This window comes from Polypterus senegalus, chromosome 8 (assembly GCF_016835505.1).
Source record: "Polypterus senegalus isolate Bchr_013 chromosome 8, ASM1683550v1, whole genome shotgun sequence".
Lineage (NCBI taxonomy): Eukaryota > Metazoa > Chordata > Cladistia > Polypteriformes > Polypteridae > Polypterus > Polypterus senegalus.
In genome coordinates, this window is record NC_053161.1 from 162,483,561 (window position 1) to 162,505,702 (window position 22,142).

Sequence of the window (22,142 nt, forward strand, 5' to 3'; positions counted from 1 at the left end):
TGCTTGTATGACATTACTGGTTTGCATCCTAATAGATTCGGCACTCGGGTCCTCGCCCGAAAACATCTGTAAGGTAATTGGTCTCTCTTGACTATGTCATTTAAATCCAAATCCTTTCCATAATGCCTTCCTAGGATATAATAAATCTGTAGCAAACTCTTCCTCAAATGTATGCTGCATTAATACTATCCCTACTTATTAAAAATAAACTTGATCCATTAGGCTTCAAAGTCAAGACAGACGTAAAGAATTTATGGGTAATTATTGACTCTGACCTGAATTTTAAATTGTATATTAATCAGATTACTAGGACAGCATTTTTTTTGCTTAAGGAATATGGCAAAAGTTAGATCCCTTATAACACTGCAAGATGCTGAAAAATTGGTTCACGCTTTTGTTTTTAGTTGACTAGATTACTGTACTGTAATGCACACATAGGACTTACCAAAAAAGACATAAATCGATTGTAATGAGTGCAGAATAGAGCTGCCAGAATCTTAACTAGGAAAAGAAAATCCAGTTTTGATGTCACTACATTGGTTACCTGTGTCATTTAAAGTTGACTTTAAAATACTCCTTATGGTTTACAAAGCCTTAAATAATCTCGCTCCATCCTAAATTCCGGAATGCCTGTCACCTTACACCCCAAAATCGTAACCTTAGATCTTCAAATGAGTGTCTGCCTATAATTCCAAGAGCAAAACTTAAAAGAACTGATGAGGCAGCCTTCTGTTGTTATCCACCTAAAATCTGGAATAGTTTACGGATAGAAATTCGCCAGGCTAATACGGTGGAGCACTTTAAAAAACTGGTAAAAACTCATTATTTTAACATGGCTTTTTCATAGCTTCATTTTAGTGTAACCCTGATATTCTGTATATGTATTGAATTATCATTTTTATCATGGCATCACAATCATACTAACCCCTACATTCTCTTGTGTTCTTTTTCCAGTTTTCTGTGGTGGTGATCTGCACCACCACCACCTGATCAAAGCACCGCGCTGTCCATACTTTGACGGATTGAACGCCAAAGGTCCACATGACCATCATCACCCGATTGTTGAAGCCTGAGAACCATGAGGACTGACTGAGGTAATGTATGTTAGGTAGAATGCCTAGAGGGGCCTGGGTGGACTTGTGACCTCGGAACCCCTGCAGATTTTTTTTTTTCTCCAGTCTTCTGGAGTTTTTTTTTTTCCTCTTTTCTCTATGTGCCTGGCCATTGGACCTTACTTTATTCTTTATTTAGTACTGTCTAATCTAATTTTTATGTTTTTATTTTTTATAAACATTTCTTTCTTCGTCTTGTAAAGCACTTTGTGCTACATCATCTGTAGGAAAATATGCTCTATAAATAAATGTTTTGTTACTTTTTTTTTGAAGAAAATGTAATAAAACCCAAACAATTATGTATACACTATTTCTTTCTTCTTCAGTTCTCCATCACCATATATATTGATTAAATTATGTCCACTGAGTTAATAACATTGCATTTACAATCCCAGATGTCATTCAACAAAATGCATAACAGAGTTGTAGGTTTTTATATTTCTGATGCTCTTAATTGAATATTCATAACATTTTATACACAACGTTCCTGTTCATTAAATCGCACGGAGTAAGGAGCCTTGTGAAAGGCACTATATATCACTTATTGAGGCTACTGAAAGATGTGCATTCAAATCTATGTGTGATCGGCCGCACAACATCAAAGATGAGAGCTTCTTTCTACTGCATATAAAAAGAAAGTAAAAATCATTGACAAGACTAACGTTTGCGAAGAACGACACATGTCTGCAAATAAAAAAGTTAACGTTAGCCTCGTGTAATCAAAAAGTATAGAAACCCCACAAATCATTATGCGAAGAGGCTCACATTCAGTTCACTTACTGTCTTTTTTTATTTTCTCGCTGATTAAAGGCACGCGCTCAAGACACAGCCGACACCGGGACACCCAAGCTGAGCGACCGGTTACAATCCAGCTCTCGACACAATCAGTTTATGGTGTTGGGCACAGGGAACATTCCAAACGAATATACCGGAAATCCCGTCGAGGGTTTTGAAATGCTTAACTCTCAGTTCTTTAGTGACATCTCCTGGACATTTGTAGTAACCATTATTCACTAACTAACGGATTTGACTTTAAAGGAAGTAAGTCAGCCGTATCCCTAATCTTAACCATAGTATAAGGGCGGACCTCTGTAGGTTTGCGTGTATTGGCGCCCATCGGCGTGAACTCCACCGCATTGGAGCTCCAGGGTGGTGGCTCCGGGCTGCAGAGATACAAGCATATAATAGAGTGCAACTGAAACATCGGACCCTGTAAGACGCTGAGAAACACAATCGTCTTTGCGGTCTGATGCGATCTCATTTCTCGAATTCTTAGTATCGAAAATAAAACTGCAAAAAAATATAACCATTGCCGACAGTCTGAATGTACCATAAGCAAAAAAGAGCTTTAACAAAAAATCTAATTCATTGTCTTAAATGTATTTTGATTTGAAAACGAAGATGAAATCCTTAAATGAACATAGAACGTTATTATTACACCAAACATCAAGTAATGAAATGTGTCAATTGATACATATTACTATATGGGTTATATTTCGTTTAGCTCAAAATTAATTATCTCACTGTGTTCAAGAGACACTCTCATAGCCAGAAGCCCAAATTGTCAAAAGCTTTTGGTTTGACTAACCAAAGAAGCTCTTTTCTTTTTTTTTTTCCTTTTAATATTCTGCATTGAGTGCATACCTTAGCTCTTCCTGAGAAGTCAATTACATGTCCGATCTATGTTCCTCTAAAGAGAAAAGGCATATTTTCTGTACAGCCATTACTTCAGTGCCTTGATGATGTTAAAGCCTGGATGGCATTTAATTTCTTAAAATTCAATGAAAAAAAAAAGACTGAGATGATCGTTTTTGGTGGCCCCACTGAGAACCCTAAAGTGTATTTAAGTTCCTTGGCCCAGTACAATAAGCCAATTGTCACAAATCTTGGGGTCAAGGTGGATGCTGATCTTAAGTTTGATAGCCAGATTAAGTCGGTCATTAAATCAAGCTTTTTCCAGTTGAGGCAGTTGGCTAAAATAAAGCCAATTCTTTCCCGGCACCATTTTGAAACAGTAATCCATGCCTTTGTTACTACTCGGCTGGACTACTGTAACGCACTTTATGTAGGAGTCAGTGCCTCATCGATTACTCATCTCCAGAGGGTCCAAAATGCTGCTGCTCGTCTTTTAACTGGCACTCGGAAATTTGAGCACATTTCCCCTGTTTTAGTTACACTTCACTGGTTGCCCGTTTCTTTTAGGATCCATTTTAAAATTCTTTTATTTGCTTTTAAAGCTCTTCATGGCCTTGCCCCACTCTATCTCTCTGAGCTCCTACAGCCTTATTCACCCACTCGCTCTCTCAGGTCAGATGATCAGCTGCTCCTGAATGTACCAAGGACTAAGCGTAAACTTAGAGGAGACCACCTCCTTGACTTACAAACCTGAGCGAACATTAAGATCTCAAGATGCCGGTCTGCTTAGGATTCCAAGGATTAATAAAATAACAGTGGGAGGTCGAGCTTTTAGTTACAGGGCCCCTAAACTGTGGAATGGTCTTCCTGCTTCCATAAGAGATGCCCCTTCAGTCTCAGCCTTTAAATCCCGGCTGAAGACTCACTACTTCAGTTTAGCATATCCTGACTAGAGCTGCTGATTTACTGTACAGACTGCATCTCTGTTGTTAGTCATTAGCACTATAACATAAGTAACATGATAATTATATTTGAATACTAACCCTCACCTATTCTGTTTCTTTTCTCGGTACCCAAATGTGGCCATTGGTGCCATGGCCCACCTGCCAAGTTGTTTGCCTGCCTATGGTAAAGTCATCCCTGATGGAGGATCACAGGAATCATGGGAAAGAGGGGTCCTTTCATCGGAGCTACGTTTCAGCCGTGGCATGGCCAAATGGAGATGCAGCTAGATGGATGAGGTCTCCAGGACTCTAAAAATATCCAAACCTAATCATGTCATATCATCTACTGTTAAACGTACTTCTAAAATTTTTATTATTATGCTGTCTTAAGGAATTGTTCTGTTGTGTATATTGTATTGTATTGACCCCCTACTTTTGACACCCACTGCACGCCCAACCTACCTGGAAAGGGGTCTCTCTTTGAACTGCCTTTCCCGAGGTTTCTTCCATTTTTCCCTACAAGGTTTTTATTGGGAGTTTTTCCTTGTCTTCTCAGAGAGTCAAGGCTGGGGGGCTGTCAAGAGGCAGGGCCTGTTAAAGCCCATTGTGGCACTTCCTGTGTGATTTTGGGCTATACAAAAAATAAACTGTACTGTACTGTACCACCGTGCTTTTACTGTAGCAGCTCCCAAGCTATGGAATGATTTGCCTCTAGAGATTAGACAGGCCTCTTCTCTGTCTGTTTTTAAATCTCTTTTAAAAACCCATCTCTTTACCCTGGCCTTTGACACCTTGTGAGAAGCTCATTTTAGCTCATTTTACTTTTGTTGTTTTTAGCTGATTTTTTCCCATTTTATATTGTTTTATTGTAGGGCTGTTTTATTTACAGTATGTATTATACCATTTTTATTCTATTCTTATTTATGTGCAAGAATGTTGTGTTGTTTTACCTATCAACTATTTATTGTACAGCACTTTGGTCCTGTGCTGGTTGTTTTAAAGTGCTTTATAAATAAAATTGGATTGGATGTCCTAATTTGCCAAATACTTTAAGGAGATATACTAAGGGTCTCATAAGAGACCTTGTTTTCTGATAAGGAATAATATCCACTTAGAATGGAAAAAAAAGTGCCATAAATAATATGCATAGGGAAGCACCCTTATTTGCAGTAAGCCATCTTCTATTTTATGCTTCTGAGCCCCACGTATCTTGCTATTACAAAATAATATAACAATTCCGCTGTGTCTACTCATGCTGAATCCATCTTGACATTCTCTCTGCTCAATCTGGTGGGCCTGGACACGGGATTTTAGATGTCTATCTCAACCATATCAGAGAGTTGGAGATTCACTTTAGAGTGTCCACCCACAATGCAGACATCTTCAGACACCAAAGCCGGTCAATCCATTAGGTGACATAGGGGACCATCTATAGTGCATACTTATCAGAGGGGCTCTTTTCGTGCCATTGAAGAGGGGACACCCCCATACACATACTCCTAACCCCCCTCAGTGAAATCCAATGATGCTGAGGGGGCTCTGTTACCCACTGGGTGCCATTTATGAAAGTAAAAGTGGGGGTAGGGGTGGGTGTTTATGTTTGTGTGTTTCTTGCCTAGCGTCCAGTGCTACATCTTTCCCATGCATGATCCTGCCCTGGATGACTGATTTAAGAGACTGGAAGGGCATAATCAGTGTCTAGTGATTAATGTGCCTGTTTTTAAACTCCAACGTTGAACGTTTGCACAAAACTTTTAGATACTCGTTGGTGGCTGGGAGTCCACGAGCACATGGAATGTGTGCCAGCGTTAGATACAATGGGCTCTGGCTGACCACATGATACAACCAGCCTTCTCAATCTGGGACTAGAGGTTCTGGATTTAAACATTTTCAATACAGTACTTCTGTTTATTTAATAGACATCCATTATAATCATAAACCTATTATGTAGTAATTTACACTCTTAAAAATCCTGGTTCTTTAATGACACTTTATGGTTCTTTACTTGGTTGTTTGGTTCCTCATTGAACTATTCCTTGACCAGGCACCATTGCATTCTGGGAAGGGTTCTTTGCATATGAAGTTGGTTCATTGTGCTTTGAAAAACTTCCTAATATGTAGAAGAAATCTGAAATCTTTAATGTATGGTAGGCTGCCTAGCAGGACACTAACAGTTTAAGAAAGTCTAAATTTATCCTATGGTGTTGTATGCAGTTTAGAGTACTTTTAAAATTAAAATTAAAACTCTATTCATCGTTATTTACAGTGTGGATTCTGTTACAGAAGTAAATGAATATGGATTCTTTCTGGAACCTTCATGTATTTTGGCCTTTGGGGATCAAAAAAATGGTTCCCCTATGGCTGCATTTCTCAAACTTTAGGTTTTTGCGACCCGGGTTTTCATAACAGTTTTAATTGTGTCCCCCTAACATTTTTCTGAAAGGAGCCCACTAATACCAATTTGTTCTTTTTTAATTAATGATATATTCATAGATGCATATTTTATTTTACCTACTTAACTTTTATTGACATTTATCTAACTCTATATTTATTCTTCTAGTATCAGAATGTAGTTTAAGTTAATTTTTTTTGGTTTCAATAGACGTATTTTTCATATTTTCGATTCTTGTTTTCTTTTTTTCACATCTTCACTCCCCCCTTTTTGTTACCCACAGTTTGAGAACCACAGCACTAAAGCATACTAACCCCTGAGGCTATATACTGTACAGATCCCAGAGGGTATGGTAGGCGGTGTTTTAGTCACAGATCCTGGTAAACAAGAGTAAAAACACATACATCTGCATTCCAGCTGGTGCACTGACCTTCACTCTCATTTCTCAAGAAAGTCAGTCAGACAGGATATCTGCTCACAATGGCAGCCGCTAACTCTTCCCTGGCCACTGATCAGTATTCCTGCCCGGTGTGTCGGGAGGTCCTGAAGGAGCCGGTCACTATCCCATGTGGACACAGCTACTGCTTGGACTGTATTGATGACTACTGGGACAAGTCAGATACCAAGGAGACATACAACTGTCGTCAGTGCAGGCGGTCATTTAAAGTGAGGCCAGAGCTTAACAAAAATGTCTTGCTGGCTGAAGTTATAAAGAGTCTAAAAGAAGTGAAAACTGATGTCACTTACAGTCAGAGTTACGCTGGACCTGACGATGCAATTTGTGATTTGTGTCCAGGGAAAAAACTGAGAGCTGTGAAGACCTGCCTGACATGCATGGCCTCCTACTGTGAGACTCATCTGCAGCCTCACCGAAAGTATGAAGCTCTGAAGAGACACAAACTGGAGGAGCCAACTAGAAACCTTGAAGAGAAACTCTGTGCAAGGCATCAGCAATTTCTAGAAGTCTTCTGTAGGACCGATGGGGCCTGCATCTGCTTACTATGTGTGGCAACTGAACATAAGAGTCACGATACAGTGACACCGGATGAAGAGAGAGCTGGGAGACAGGTGAGGTGAGGATTAGGAATGGGAAAGACTGACTGGGGAATTGACCTCAGTTCATGGAGACTGAGGTGTTATTGTGTTCTTCAAGGGCTGAGTGGAATTCAGTTTTTCTTGAAGAATTTTATATACTGTTCACCATATACAAATCGATGTTCAGCTTTCCTAAAGTCTGAAAAATTAATGAAAGAAAAGAAGCAAACTGGGCAAATCAGCTTCTGCTTCCAAATGTCAGTTTAGTCTGAGGTTCCCAGGTCTGTGTGACTCTTCTCCAGGCATTCTGCCTTTGTTCCACACTATAAAGGCTGAAGTGTTTGGTTAATTTGCTAACTCTAATTTAGCCATTTATGACACAGTGTGTTTGTGAGTGAGTGTATGCAAAATATGCCACATGCTCAAAAATTGTTAGCTGCCCGAAGATGTCTATCGTTAAATCAACAAATGTCATTATTTTTTTTTTTTGCTGTAGTTATTTGGAAAGAACTGAGTCATGAAGTGCCAAAACCTATTCAAGCAAGCAGAAATAATCCCTGGATGAGGTGTCAGTCCATCACAGGATTAACACACACACACACAATTGTCAGTTTGGCATCACCAATCCATCCAACCCACATGTCTTTGGACTATGGGAAGAAACTGAAGCAAATCCACGCCATGTAAACTCCATGCAGGGGGCACCTGGGACATGAACACTGGTCTTACTCAGCACTACAACTGCACCGCCATGCCATTGTTATTTGTAACTACTTACATTGAGTTGTTTCACTTGTTTGATTTTAATTGTGTTTGTAGTAAGTTATACATGCAGTCCCCTCCATAATGTTTGGGCCAAAGACACATTTTTCTTTGATTTACTCCTCTGCTCCACAATTTAAAATTATAAATGAAACAACTCAGATTAAAGTGCACATTGCAGACTTTAAGGGGATTTGCATACCGTTCTGTCCCACCATGCAGAAATGACAATACTTTCTCTACATGGTTCCCCATAACCTTTGGGACACAGCGATGGCAGGTCTATTAAAGCCGTCATATTTAGGATTTTGTCGCATATCCCTTGCATGCTCGGCCGGCAGCTGCCTGTTCCTCTTTATGTCCTTATTTTCTTCCCATTCTTTTCTTTCAAATCATCCTTGCGGACTCCATTTTCTATCTCTGTCCACTCCTCAGACATCTCTCCTCTGTTTTGTCTCTATGCAGAATCAGCTGGAAGTTAGAAAGGCAGAAATGAAAAACAATATTGAAGAGAAAGAGAAGAAACTGAAGGAGATGAAGGAGACTGTGATGATGATTCAGGTGAGTTGTTTGTCCTGTTCAGATGCTGTCTTGGAAATTAATGACAAATAAGTAAGTAAAATTTATTTATAAAGCACCTTTCATTACATGTAGAACTACACTTCAGCAAATCGCTTTGAAAACCCACACAGATCGCTCCAGAAATTCCTTTCTTCCTTGTGCCATTGGACTTTTCAATAAGAAACATCGGAGATAATGATTAAAGTTTTGATATATACTCAGCAAAAAAAGAAACGTCCTCTGACTTTCAACTGTTTTTACTTTCAGTAAACTTAATGTGTAAATATTTGTATGAACACTAAAAGAGTCAACACCATAAGACATAAACTAAAAATGTTTCACAATGTGTCCCTGAGTGAAGGGAGGCTCAAAATCAAAAGTACCAGTCAGTATGTATCTGGTGTGGCCACCAGCTGCTTGAAGTACTGCAGTGCATCTCCTCCTCATGGACTGGACCAGATTTGTCAGTTCTTGCTGTGAGATGTTACCCAACTCTTCCACCAAGGCACCTGCAAGTTTCTGGACATTTCTGGGGGGAATGGCCCTAGCCATCGATCCAAATCGATCCCGCTCCAGGGTACAGGCCTCGGTGTAACGCTCATTCCTTCGACGATAAACATGAATCCGTCCATCACCCCTGGTGAGACAAAACCGTGACTCATCAGTGAAGAGCACTTTTTGCCACTCCTGTCTGGTCCAGCGAAGGTGGGTTTGTGCCCATAGGCGGCGTTGTTGCTGGTGATGTCTGGTAAGGACCTGCCTTACAACAGGCCTACAAGCCCTCAGTCCAGCCTCTCTCAGCCTATTGCGGACAGTCTGAGCACTGATGGAGGGATTGTGTGTTCCTGGTGTGACTCGGGCAGTTGTTGTGGCCATCCTGTACCTGTCACGCAGGTGTGATATTCAGATGTACCGATCCTGTGCAGGTGTTGTTACACATGGTCTTCCACTGCGAGGATGATCAGCTGTCCTTCCTGTCTCCTTGTAGCGCTGTCTTAGGCGTCTCACAGTGCGGACATGGCAATTTATTGCCCTAGCCACATCAGCAGTCCTCATGCCTCCCTGCAGCATGCCTAATGCACGTTCACGCAGATGAGCAGGGACCCTGGGCATCTTTCACAGTCGGTAGACAAGTCTCTTTAGTGTCCTGCATTTTTAGAACTGTGACTTTAAATGCCTACTTTCTGTAAGCTGTTAAGGTCTTAACGACCATTCCACAGGTGCATGTTAATTAATTGATTATGGTTAATTGAACATGCATGGAAAACATTGTTTAAACCCTTTACAATGAAGATCTGTAAAGTTATTTGGATTTTTAAAACATTATTGTTGAAATACACAGTCCTGAAATAGGGACGTTTCTTTTTTTGCTGAGTATATATCCTGTAACCTTTTTTTTGGTGTAAATATGCATTATCTAACTACCTTACCTTAACCTGTCTTGTTTCTATTTGTTTGTTTTATTTCATTCTGCCTGTTATTAGATGCAACTGAGAAGGCAAATTTCATGTTTTCTTGTGTAAACATGACTAAATAAAGAAACTTTAAACCTTTCACAGACATGACATCACAAAGAGCTGTACAACAAATTCCACATAAAAGTGCCTTCCAAATATAACAAAACAGGAAAAATAAGAATAAAATAGAATAACAAGAACAAAACTAAACATTAACAAAATAATAACAAGTAAACACTACTCAGATGTGTTCAAATGCCTGCTTAAACAAAAATATCTTAAGTTGCTTACTAAAAGAATCAACTGACTCAAAGAATCAACTGGCACAATGCTAATGGAGGATCATTCCAAAGCTTTGACACAATGGACTGAAAAGCACCAACCCTACTTAGCTTATGCTGGGTATGAGGGATGACTAAGAGGCCCTGTTGCCCAGACCTAAGTGCCCGACAGGCTGTATGGTGGCGCAGGAGGCCAGTAATCTACTCAGGGGCTTGTCCTTAGAGAACTCTATAAATAAATGTCAAAATTTTAAACCAAATTATGTAATAAACCAGAAGCCACTGCAATGCATACAAAATGGCAGTGATAAGTGCCCTCCAAATTGATCGAGTTAAAAGCCTAGCAGTTGCATTTTGGACTAGCGGAGAAATGGAAGATTTATTCAGACCAGTATACAGGGCATTACGGTAGTCAAGACACAAGGAGATAAAAGCACGTACAAGCATCTCCATTTCAGGTCTTGAGACTACAGTCCTCAATTTAGAAAGGTTTCTTAAATAAAAGAACCAGGAGCGCCAGATCTTACATGTGAATCTAGGCTTTAAGAAAATAACCCTCAGATTACGTAAATTCAATTTGTCAATTGGAGAGATGAAAGCCATCTTGAGGCTAATCTCAGAATGAAGTGGGAGCAACAATTAGAACCATGTCTTTCCTGAGTTCAACTGCAAGCAGTTATTATAAGGCCATTTATTAATCTGTGACAAGCAGACAACCAAAATGGACATTTTTTTTTTCAAGTTGATTAGGTTTTAATGAGATATAAAGCTGTTTTAGTAAAGGTGATATGAAATTCACTTTAAACAGTTTATAGTGTGAGACAAAGGAAGGATGTATAAGGAAAATAGCACCGGTCCAAGAACAGAGGAGCAGTGACGGACTGAGAGTTGAGTTAGTGCCAAGGCTGCCATGAAATGAAGAAAAAGAGAAATATGAAAAAAACAAACAAAATATCTGGTTTAAAAAAATCGGTTTGTCTTCTGTTCTGGTTAATCAGAGATGGTATTCTCTGTTTCAACAACCTTTTCATGCTGATGATCGTACCAATGATCAGGTACTGACAGGCCAGTTTCATAGAGCAATGACCACTGCTGGTAGTCAGCTATCCGATTGTGTTGATGAGTGTATTCTTTTGGTGAGAGCACTAAGCATCAAGTGACAATATAACTCAGCATTTCTCAACCTTTAAGTATTTGTGACCCGAGTTTTCATGACAGTTTTAATCGCGCCTCCCTAACGTTTTTTTGAAAAGAGCCCACTAATACCCATTTATTCTTTTTTAATTAATGATACATCATAGATCATATTTTATTATACCTACTTAACTTTTATCGACATTTATCTAACTTTCTATTTTTCTACTGTAGTATCAGAATGTAGTTTAAGTTCACTTGTTTTGGTTTCAATAGATGTATTTTTCATATTTTTGATTCTTGTTTTTTTTTTTTCTTCACATTTTCACGCCCCCCTAGGGGGGCCCGCCCCACAGTTTGAGAACCACTGATAATGTCTTCTTGTTACGGGCATATCCTGCTCTTACTACATTTCTCAAAAAAATTAAGGGTACACTTAATCATCCCAGTCTAACACCAAGTCAATTAAACTTCAGGGGTATCAATCTGTCCAGTTAGGAAACATAAGCGATTGTGAATCAACTTCACCTGCTTTGGTGGAAATGAAAGAGACAATTGGTGCACTGGAGAGGCAACAGCAAGACAACCCCTAAAAAGGGAATGATGGTCACATACGATTGCTCTCTCCTAAGTAGGGCATTTTTTTTGCACCAAGAAGAACTTTGGGCTCACTGCACCAGCGTAAGGTCTAACAATGGCTCTGAGGATTTCATCCCAGTATCTAACAGCAGTCAGGGTCCAATTGTCTAGCATGTGGAGGTCTGTGCGACCCTTCAAGAATATGCCCCCCTGCACCATCACTGACCCACCACCAAACTGGTCATGCTGAATGATGTTGCAGGCTGCATAACATTTACCACTGCATCTCCAGACTCTTTCACATCTGTCACATGTGCTCAGGGTGAATCTGCTGTCATCTGTGAAGAGAACGGGGCACCAATGTTGGAGCTGCCAATTCTGGTATTCACTGACAAATGCCAATTGAGCTTCACAGTGATTGGCTGTGAGCACAGGTCCCAATGGAGGACGTTGTGCCCTCATTCCACCCTCATGGAGTCTGTTTGGTCAGAAACATGCATACCAGTAGCCAGATGGAGGTAATTTTGTTGGACTCTAGCAGTGCTCCTCCTGTTCCTCCTCACACAAGGAGCAGATACTAGTCCTGCTGCTGTGGTGATGCCCTTCTTTGCTCTTGTCCAGGTCTCCTTGTGTAATGGCCCATCTCCTGGTGTTTCCTCCATGTTCCTGAGACCTTCTTGTGACGGCACATATAGATATGTCATCCTGGAGGAGCTGGACTACCTGTGCCTCATGCTACCAGGAGTGACAAGAACACTAGCCAAACACAAAACTAGAGAGAAGAATCAGTCAGGAAGGCTATGGAGAGAGGAAATAACTGTGTCCACCAGCTGCAAAGCCGTTCCTTTTTGGGTGTTGCCTTGCTGTTGCCTCTCCAGGTTACCTGTTGTCACTTTCATTTGCACCAAAGCTGGAGAAATAATTTCAGAATTGTTTATACTTCCTGACTGGACAGATTGATATTCCTGAAGCTTCTTTAACTTGGCGTTAGACTGTGGTGATTAAGTGTTCCTTTAATTTTGTGATGTTGTGGTCATCAAGTACAGTGGTCATTAAGCAAATATGTTTTCGGTTTCCTGTTATGGAACACGAGGTCTTGGTGATTGGCTGCAGTGGTACAACTGGTACAGATGATAAGATCCCTACTGTCTGGATGTTAATAACTAGTTGTGGGACCTACTGATACTAATATTCTGACACTTCTACACCAAGTTCCTTGACAACTGACCAATGTATCTACAATAACTGGTGACTTTGTCTTGTCTGTTTATAAACTGCTGCAGTCTCCAGCATAGTGCAACCCTCTAAGTACTGTATGGATAATGGCCTCTTTAGGTGTCTTACACATTCAGCATTAGCAGTGGACTTGACTGTTTAGAATTTAGTGTTGATAATATATTGTACTGTGTGCTTGATCTTGTGCAATAATAATTAGGCTTCCTGTCTCACCCTTAAGGTTTCAGCTGTTTATTCAAGCTGAACTGACTTTTGTGGATAGAAATGGCCAGTCTTGGTCTTGTCCATGTGTGGTTTGCCTCTCTAAGAGTTTCTGTTCCTTCATACTAAATCCTTTCTTCGAAGCATTTTGCTTTAATAATCAGGGAATACTTGGCTTTACCAGTTTCATTATCCATCCATCCATTTTCCAACCTGCTGAATCCGAACACAGGGTCACGGGGGTCTGCTGGAGCCAATCCCAGCCAACACAGGGCACAAGGCAGGAACCAGTCCTGGGCAGGGTGCTAACCCACCAAGGCAGTTTCATTATTCTTGACCATATTCATTAATTTGTGTTTGCCTTGCTTGATGTAAATGCTCATGCTGACTATAACTAAAATGTGTGTGGACTGAACTTGTATGAGTTGACATGTACCGTTGTATCTCTTGATATTCAGTACAATTGGTCAGAATAAGTGGAGACTAGACATTATTATTATTATTATTATTATTATTATTATTATTATTATTATTATTATCTCCACTTAACATACTAGGGTAAACTGGTACATCTGCCAGAGGTCAACTAGACCTCTCAGGCTTTGAACTCGGCTTATTGTTCATCTGAAGACTCATCTAAGAATGTGGGCCGTGCAGAGGAGTGTGATCTTCTGGATCTCTTTCATGCTGACTCTACAGGGGAGTTTGTCCAGATGTTCTTGGATCCTGGTTTTGATGCTTTCCAGTGAGGCTACAACTGCAGGAGCTACTCTTGTCCTTGTGTTCCACATGCATCTGACTTTGATCTCAGGGTCTTCATACTTGACGATCTTGTCAGCCTCCTTACTCAGGATGTTGTTGTCATCCAGTCATCCAGTTATTATGGGGCTGATGGTCTCTTCAACTTCACCACACAGACAGAATTTGTTGTAGACTGCTGTACCCATGACATACTTCTCTTGGTGCCGGGCGTTCAATGCCTGATTGTGAGTGGCTGTGATGAGGCTTTTGGTTTCCCCTTTGAGATTTGCAATTTGAAGCTATGTGTGCATCTGGTGCTTGTTGATGTACTGTCTGTTCAGATTCTTGAGGGAACTGGCCATGAGGGGGCATCTCATTCCAGTGCTGTGTCCTTGCTTCCATGATCTTGGACTTGAGCAACAGTTTGGTTTTCTCACTGCTAGCTGTAGTGGTGTTGGGGAAACCAAACCTTTATTTTCTCATGGCTTCTTCTTCTTCTCCTCCTCAATCATACTATGCGCTGAGGAGGTGATGCAAATAATTCATCATCCATTTCTAAGTGTGTTATCTGTCCAGATGAAGAAACGGACACTCTTGAGTGAGGACAGAATACCTTTATGGAGCTGAAAGGTTTAAATTTAAACTTTAAACCTTTTGAGCAAAAATATTGATATTCACAGTAATATTTTAAATGTTACACTTTAATTGTAAGCACTTTGATAAGTTTTAATGAATCAAGACACAGCTCCCTCCAATATTTTCCTTTCTACTAGTTAAGCGTGAACAAACTGACTCCCTCTTCTTTTGTACTTTTCTATTTATGATTTAATTTCTCCAAAGCAACTCAAGTGACTGAAATGAATTTCTGTTTTCTTCTAATCAGAGCGCTGCAGAGACAGAACTGCAGGAACATGAGGAGATTTTCAAGTCTGTAATTCAGACCATTGAGAAGTTGAGGTCAGAGGTCATTGTGCTCATTAGCAGTCAGAAGAGGATGGTAGTGAGAAAGGCTGAAGAGGTAATAAAGCAACTGGAAAAGGAGATCAAGGATCTGAAGAGGAAAGATGCTGAGCTGGCCGAGCTTTCACAGACAGAAGACCACATCCATTTCCTAAAGGTGAGAGGGCTGACCTAAAGGGCACCAGCAGGCCTGTTTGATACACAAAACCCTTCGTCTAATGTATGCTGCCCTTCTGTTCTTCCTGTGTAGAAGTTACCGTCCCTCTGTGTTCCAGTTGAAGGTAGAGATGCACCCAATACCACTGTTAATGGAGAATTTCTTTCTGAGAGCCTGAAGAAGAAACTATGTTATCTGAAGAAGATCCTGGAGGAAATGAGTGGCTGGGAGTTTGTGAAGGCCAAGGAAGCCGGTTGGTTTGTGTGTCCTCAAGTGACTAGATAGGACTTGACGTGGGAGATAAGGCTGTGCTGCTCCTCACAAGTGCTACAGGCTGATATTCTGCTATTCTCTTTCTCTTCTCAGGGGTTAATGATTCAGGTCACATCCTACAGAATCTGAGGATAAGAAATGGACTTTTAAAATGTAAGTTTGCTTTGAGTTTTGTTACGTTTTGAAAAGTAAAGTGGATGGTTCTGAAGATTCACTACAAGCATAATGGTGTCCTGTAGACAGCACATCTTCAGTTTGAAACTGTGGAAGGGTGAGTGTCATCCTTGTGGCTTTGGCTAGAGACCACTAGGTGGTGTTGTCACATACTAACCCTATTTCTGTACTCTATTGAGCTGGTATAAAGCCAACCTCCTACTGTCCAGGATGCAGGGATGAAAACAAGACATGTCTTACTGGAGGCAGTGGACTCAGAAAGGAGAGGCAGGGTGTTCCTATGATCACAGTAGATTGCGGTGAGATTGGCTAAAGTAAAAACATCTAAATCAGGGTTCTCAAACTCTGGTCCTGGAGGGCCGCAGTGACTGCAGGTTTTCATTCTAACCCTTTTCTTCATTAGTGACCTGTTTTTGCTGCTAATTAATTTCTTTTGAACTAATTGTATGTGACTTGCTCTTGAAGACTCAGACCTCTTAATTGTTTCTTTTTCCTTAATTAGCAGCAAACTGTGTCCATTATAATGTATCTGAAAATAAAGAAAGATGAAGGTCTCAGGAATGTTGATTTGCTCAGGTCCCCAAAAAATTTTAACAGTGCTCCTAGAAAAGAGAAAATCAACAATTTCAGAGATGTCTGCTATTGCACAATGAGAGCAGCAACAAGCCACAGAATTAAAGAACGGATTTAATTAACAACAAGAATCAGAGCCTGATTTAGCAACTGGTTGAAGTGAAATTGGTTGGAGTTTGAGGCCCTGACTTAGCTGGTCTTCTGTTGGCTCCCTCACTTCACATTCCATTTCTCTTTGAGTGCCATTTAAGGAAAGAAATGAAGCAAATCAGAGGAACAACAAAGAAATTCAGGAGATCAAATCTTAAAAAACAAGACAATTAAAAGGAATTCACAAGAAGTTAATTAGCAGCAAAAACAGGTCATTGATTAAGAAAACGGGTTAGAATGACAACCTGCAGCCACTGTAGCCCTCCAGGACTGAAGTTTGAGAACCCTGGTGTAAATCATAACCATCACCACTTGTTGGAGTCACTTCAGCTGTTGGTGTCCATATTGTACAAATCTGAGAACATTCTATAAAATCTATAGAGCCTCTTGGTGGGTTCTTTGTTCAAAACGTGCTGCACAAAACCAGATTGCTACTGATCTCATTTCCATTCAGCTTCACCTTAAAATCTTCAACATGTAATTGACCACAGACCTAACTGATCAGCACTCATTGTGACAGGTGCTCTTCACTTCTCTGTGGTCAATGGCTGAGGCTTCTAACAGCAGTCCTTTTGCCTCACATTCTGATCTTAAATATAAAATAGACCAATATTATGGCCTTCTTCCCCTGGTTCTCCTGTTTAATTGTTCATATTTGTATCACAGAAGACCAACCAGCTAGTCTAGGCAATTTGAAATTACAGTTTTATAAAATACAACTGATAAGCAGGAATTTCTCACACCACTTGCTGACATTTTTACTGAATAATCTGTGAGAAACACTTTAAAAAATTGTTTATTAATTTTTGTGAATTTTAAGCTTATTGTTCACCCACAAATGGGTGTTCATTCTGACATTTCTCTTCAAATCCATTCTAAATGTTTTCTCCATCCACATAGGAAGGAAGAAATGAATTTAATATTTGACAAGTCAGACAAGCCAAAGCTAAATTGAAACATGAAACTAGTCAGGCCTCATGTTCAGTTGGTACATCTTCAATATAAAATATAGCCAATTCATGCATTTTTAAAATGTTTTTCTGACATTTTTCTGACACTGACATTTCATTTCAAATCCAAGTTGAAGGACTGCATGATACTGACAGACGTTAAACACTTCACATTGTTTTCTTCTTCTTTCTCTCCTCATTTTTTTCATATTCCACATTTCTTCCTTGTTCATTTTCCTCCGGCGTATCCACCTGATGTTCTTCTGTCCACCCTGGCCATCGGACCTTACTCTTATTCTATGTTAATTAATGTTGACTTATGTTTATTTTTTATTGTGTCTTCTATTTTTCTATTCATTTTGTAAAGCACTTTGAGCTACATTTTTTTTGTATGAATATGTGCTATATAAATAAATGTTGATTGATTGATTGATTGATTTTGTTCTTCCTCACTCCATTCTTCACCCTCTTCCTAACACTTCTTGCTCCTGTACTGGACAAGCTGTCCACTGCACCTCAGACCTTCATCACTTTGATGATTGGTTCTTTCATTTTATTGATCTCAGATGAGCTCATTTATTCAGTGACATCACAGTAGTCATGTGACACTCGGAGGTTCACGAAATTTACAAATGAAATTCTTTGTGATGGATGCTCTGCTGCTCTCACAATCAACTTTCAAACATTTTAATGTCAGCAGATTTCTTCATTTCATTTTGTTCTGTCCCTTCAGATTCTTGCCCGCTCACCCTGGACCCAAACACAGCACACAGACGCCTCCGTCTGTCTGAAGGGGAGAGGAAGGCAACAACCGAGATGACAGAGGCCCCTTATCCTGACCATTCTGACAGATTTGACTTTTGGTTGCAAGTTCTGTGCAGAGAGGCTCTGAGTGGAACTCGCTTGTACTGGGAGATCGAGTGGAGTGGAGAAGGGGTGACAGTGGGACTGGCGTATAAAGGGATTACGAGGAAAGGAGACAAAGAGGAGTATCGGCTTGGATATAATGATAAATCCTGGAATTTGTTCTGCTCTGATTCCAATTACATTGCTTGGCACAATACCATAAAGACAGAAATCATTGTCCGCCGCAGTCACAGGATAGGCATGTATCTTGACTGCCCAGCTGGCACTCTGTCATTTTATAGCATCTTGGACACAATGACCCTCCTGTACAGGTTCAAAGCCACCTTCACCGAGCCACTTTATCTTGGGTTTGGGTTTAAGTTTCATTCCAGTGTGAGAATCTGCCCTCTGACCCCGTGTGGCTGGTGATCAGTGTCTTCCATCACACGGGTGGTAAAGAGAGACATTCTACAGACCAACTGAGCATAAACACCTCCAAGTTAATGGACAATGCAGTGCTCTGTTAATGTTTTAAAAATTTAAACTTGGCCTCATGAAGAATAGGGAGCAAAGCCACAGGGACAGAAGGGACATGAGAGTACCCATCTGACGGAATATTTGGTTTGAGAAATTAAACAGCAAGTTTAGAGCAGAAATCAGAACTTTGTTTCAAATTCGGTTGATTTACATGTAATACATCCAATGACATGGCAATTAAAACCACTGCCATAAAACACCAGGACATTCAGTTCAATTCCCGGCCTGTTCACTAACTGTGTGGATTGCCTGTGTTCTTTCAGTGGATTATTGCATCAGTGCTTCAATTTCCTTCATAGATTGTGATTTTGCTGCGTGTGTGGTTCATTACTGCATTTAAGAATATCACTTTATATATTGTATGTGCATGTGAAAGACCTGTGATGGATTGCCATTCTTATCTTCTCCTCTTTCTGGTGACCCTACAATTGTTTAAAGTGAAGCTTTGTCTTTCCCAATTTTCTTCATCAGACTTGGCAAACATGATGAAGGTGTGGAACAGTTACATTACTAGGTCAATGTGGTGACCCTACCAAGTTGGCATGTGTACTAAATCAGCTGACCATGCTGCAAACGGAGAATTCCTATTGAAAATTTGACCAAGAAGATCAAATCCTAAGAAGCTGTAAAATGTTTTTTTTTTCTTTTACAAATGTAAATTAAAACAAAGAGACTAGAATAATGAGTCTGAAGTGAAACATTTACAAAGATGACAGATGGTGTCTTAGAGAAGGCATTGCAGTGAGGGAAATAAACTGAATGTGAAAGAAAATGAGTCAGTCTGTATGTTTTATAGAGCCTTTCATTGTAACAAGAAAAATGAGAAACTCCATTAATCAAAGAATTGCCTGGAGAATGGGCCTGAGTTGACTCGAAAGCTTGTTTATTGTAATCTTTTTATTTAGCCAATAAAAAGTGTCATTTTGCTTGGCTTTTCTCTACAAGGAAATAAAGGAAAATGCTAAAACGGGAGCTTTATGTATGTATGTATGTATGTATTTATTTATTTATTTATGTAAAGAAATTCAGTAAAAAGAAAAAATAAAGTTTAATCTATTCACCTATATGTGCAGTAAAAAGAGTGAAGTGTTGCAGTGTGTGAACGACAATGGTCCTCAGCAAATAACAGCATTTCATTGAAACTGTGATATGGACAACGACCGCCAGAGGGAGCGCGTGTACTGCACAGAGATAAGCAGGCTGAGTTTCGTTTCTCAAAGTCCAAACACAGGAAGGAGACAAAGCACCGAAAGACCGTGTGAGAAAATAAATGAATACATAGCTTTTTAACATTTGAGGAATTCATTTTTTTTTTTCATTATTTTTTTTAAATTCTGTGAATTCCAGCATCACACAAAACAATTGAGTCCAATTTGTTTTTGCGTTTTCTGATTTGTTTTTGTGTTTTCTCATTTGATTTTTTTTTTATTTCTGATTTGTTTTTCCTTTTTCTGATGTGTTTTTGTGCTTCCAGTTTGCTTTTGTATTTTCTCACTTGTTTTTGCATTTTCAATTTATTTTTGCATTTTCTCATTTATTTTTCAGTATTCAATTTGTTTTCATGTATTCCATTTGTTTTTGCATTTCACATTTGTTTTTGTGTATTCAATTAGTTTTCGTGTATTACAATACAATACAATGTATTTTCATTTAGCCCAAAATCACACAAGAAGTGCTTCAATGGGCTTTAACAGGCCCTACTTTTGACAGACCCCCATCCTTGACTCTTTACTAAGAAGACAAGAAAAACTCCCATAAAAAAAAAAACTGTAGTAGAGAAAATAAAATGGAAAAAAATCTTGGGAAAGGCAGTTCAAAGAGAGAACCCCTTTTCAGGTAGGTTGGGTGTGCAGTGGGGGGGTAAATACAATACAATACACAGAACAGAACACAAATAATCATCAATATAGTATAAAAAGAAAAATATTGCATGTACGGAGCAGAATTCAACAGTAGATGATATCAGCCATCAAGCTACCATTACTGGCCATTCCACAGCTGAGTCAGCGCTGGGCCAGCCAATCCAATGAAAGGACCCCTCTACCCGATGATTCCTGTGATCCTCCATCAGGTATGACCTTACCTTAGGCAGGCAAAACAACTTGGCAGGTGGGGTGTGGCATCAAGTGCCACATTTAAGTACCGAGAAGAGAAACAGAATAGGTGAGGGTTAGTAACAAATTATAACTATCGTATTATGTTTTAATGCTAATGACTAACACCAGGGATGCAGTCTGTACAGTTAATCTGCAGTAATCAATTTGTTTTTGCATTTCTCATTTATTTTTACATATTCAGTTTGTTTTTGTGTTTTCTCATTTGTTTTTTGCATGATTTAATTTGTTTTTGTGCATTGCATTTCTGGGCCACCATAAGACTGAAAGATACCAATATACAGGAAAGGCAAGGTGAAAGAAATCTAAACTCGTAGCTCTGTGCATGCTCTTCTTTCTTTTGTGAACAGTAAATGTGTGGGAAGAACATCATAAATTGAATTCTTACTGATTACATTCATAACAAAATTCTACCATATTTCAAGGGATGTGGTATATTGATTCACTTAAATAAAAATCCACCGTAAAAAAAGGACACAATAATCACACAGTAGCAACATTTCCACATTGAAGACCCAGAACTGGACCCAGGACCCTAAAATTAGAGTGACTGAACTCTTGCCTTACTTCCATTTTACCTTCTAATCATGTATTTGGCTATTATGCTTCTTCTTTTTCAAGAGCAGTGGGTGGCTTTGAGCAGAGATGTCGGTACAAGCCGATGACCAGTAACGTGGGCACTGGGGGTCCCTTTGTGTCAGATTTTAACAGTGAGGGGTCATGATGGGAATCCTGTCTATTTGAAGTTAAGACAAAGTGCTGTACTTCTGGACTCTTTAGATGAGGCTCCTCGGGTGTGTCCCTCAGTTGTTACAAATTGAGGCCTAGGACCTTCAATGGGCACAAAACTGCTAAAATGCTGGCACAAAAGAAAAAACTGTCATTTCTTGAATTAAATAAAGATTAAAAAAAAATGCAAAAATGTTAAATAATTTCCAAATATCTATAAAGTAGTAAACACTATTTATACATTTTTTGTTTTTTTAAATAAACTAGGGGCCTTCGCACCCTGCTTGCTTCACTCACCAACCCCTTGCCTGCGCTAAACACCAGCAACTTCATGTCTCAGCAACTCACGTATGTGGATTTCATTTTCACCAAACAACAAATCTTTTAATTCTCACGGATACACCTGTTCATTGGGAAGAAACACTACTTTTCCCTGATGGCAAAACGAATTAGACGATCTACACGTCTCTGACTTAAAGTTTAAATCTGAACAATATATTCGATCGATTTTCGCTGTTCCTTTATTTCACCAAGTAATAATTTCCGTTTGCGCTAATGCGATCTTTAATATCATTTTTTGAGACTTTCTGAATTTTCGTTCTTCCATTA

The 22,142-nt window shown here is 39.5% G+C and overlaps 1 protein-coding gene across 1 annotated transcript; it reads left to right on the plus strand.

Moving 5' to 3' along the window:
• Nucleotides 1-6,563: 6,563 nt before the first annotated feature.
• Nucleotides 6,564-19,645, plus strand: LOC120533270 (tripartite motif-containing protein 16-like). The gene is made up of 6 exons (XM_039760078.1): nt 6,564-7,151; nt 8,346-8,441; nt 14,954-15,187; nt 15,281-15,440; nt 15,554-15,613; nt 18,041-19,645. Exons 1-6 carry the CDS (start codon nt 6,564-6,566, stop codon nt 18,580-18,582), a joined length of 1,680 nt encoding a protein of 559 aa, XP_039616012.1. The 3' UTR covers nt 18,583-19,645.
• The last annotated feature ends 2,497 nt before the right edge of the window (nt 19,646-22,142 follow it).

Coding starts and splice junctions, on each gene's coding strand:
- LOC120533270 (XM_039760078.1), top strand. CDS start 6,564: ATGGCAGCCGCTAACTCTTCCCTGGCCACTGATCAGTATTCCTGCCCG. Junction 7,152..8,345: donor AAGAGAGAGCTGGGAGACAG/GTGAGGTGAGGA, acceptor GTCTCTATGCAG/AATCAGCTGGAAGTTAGAAA. Junction 15,188..15,280: donor ACCACATCCATTTCCTAAAG/GTGAGAGGGCTG, acceptor CTTCCTGTGTAG/AAGTTACCGTCCCTCTGTGT.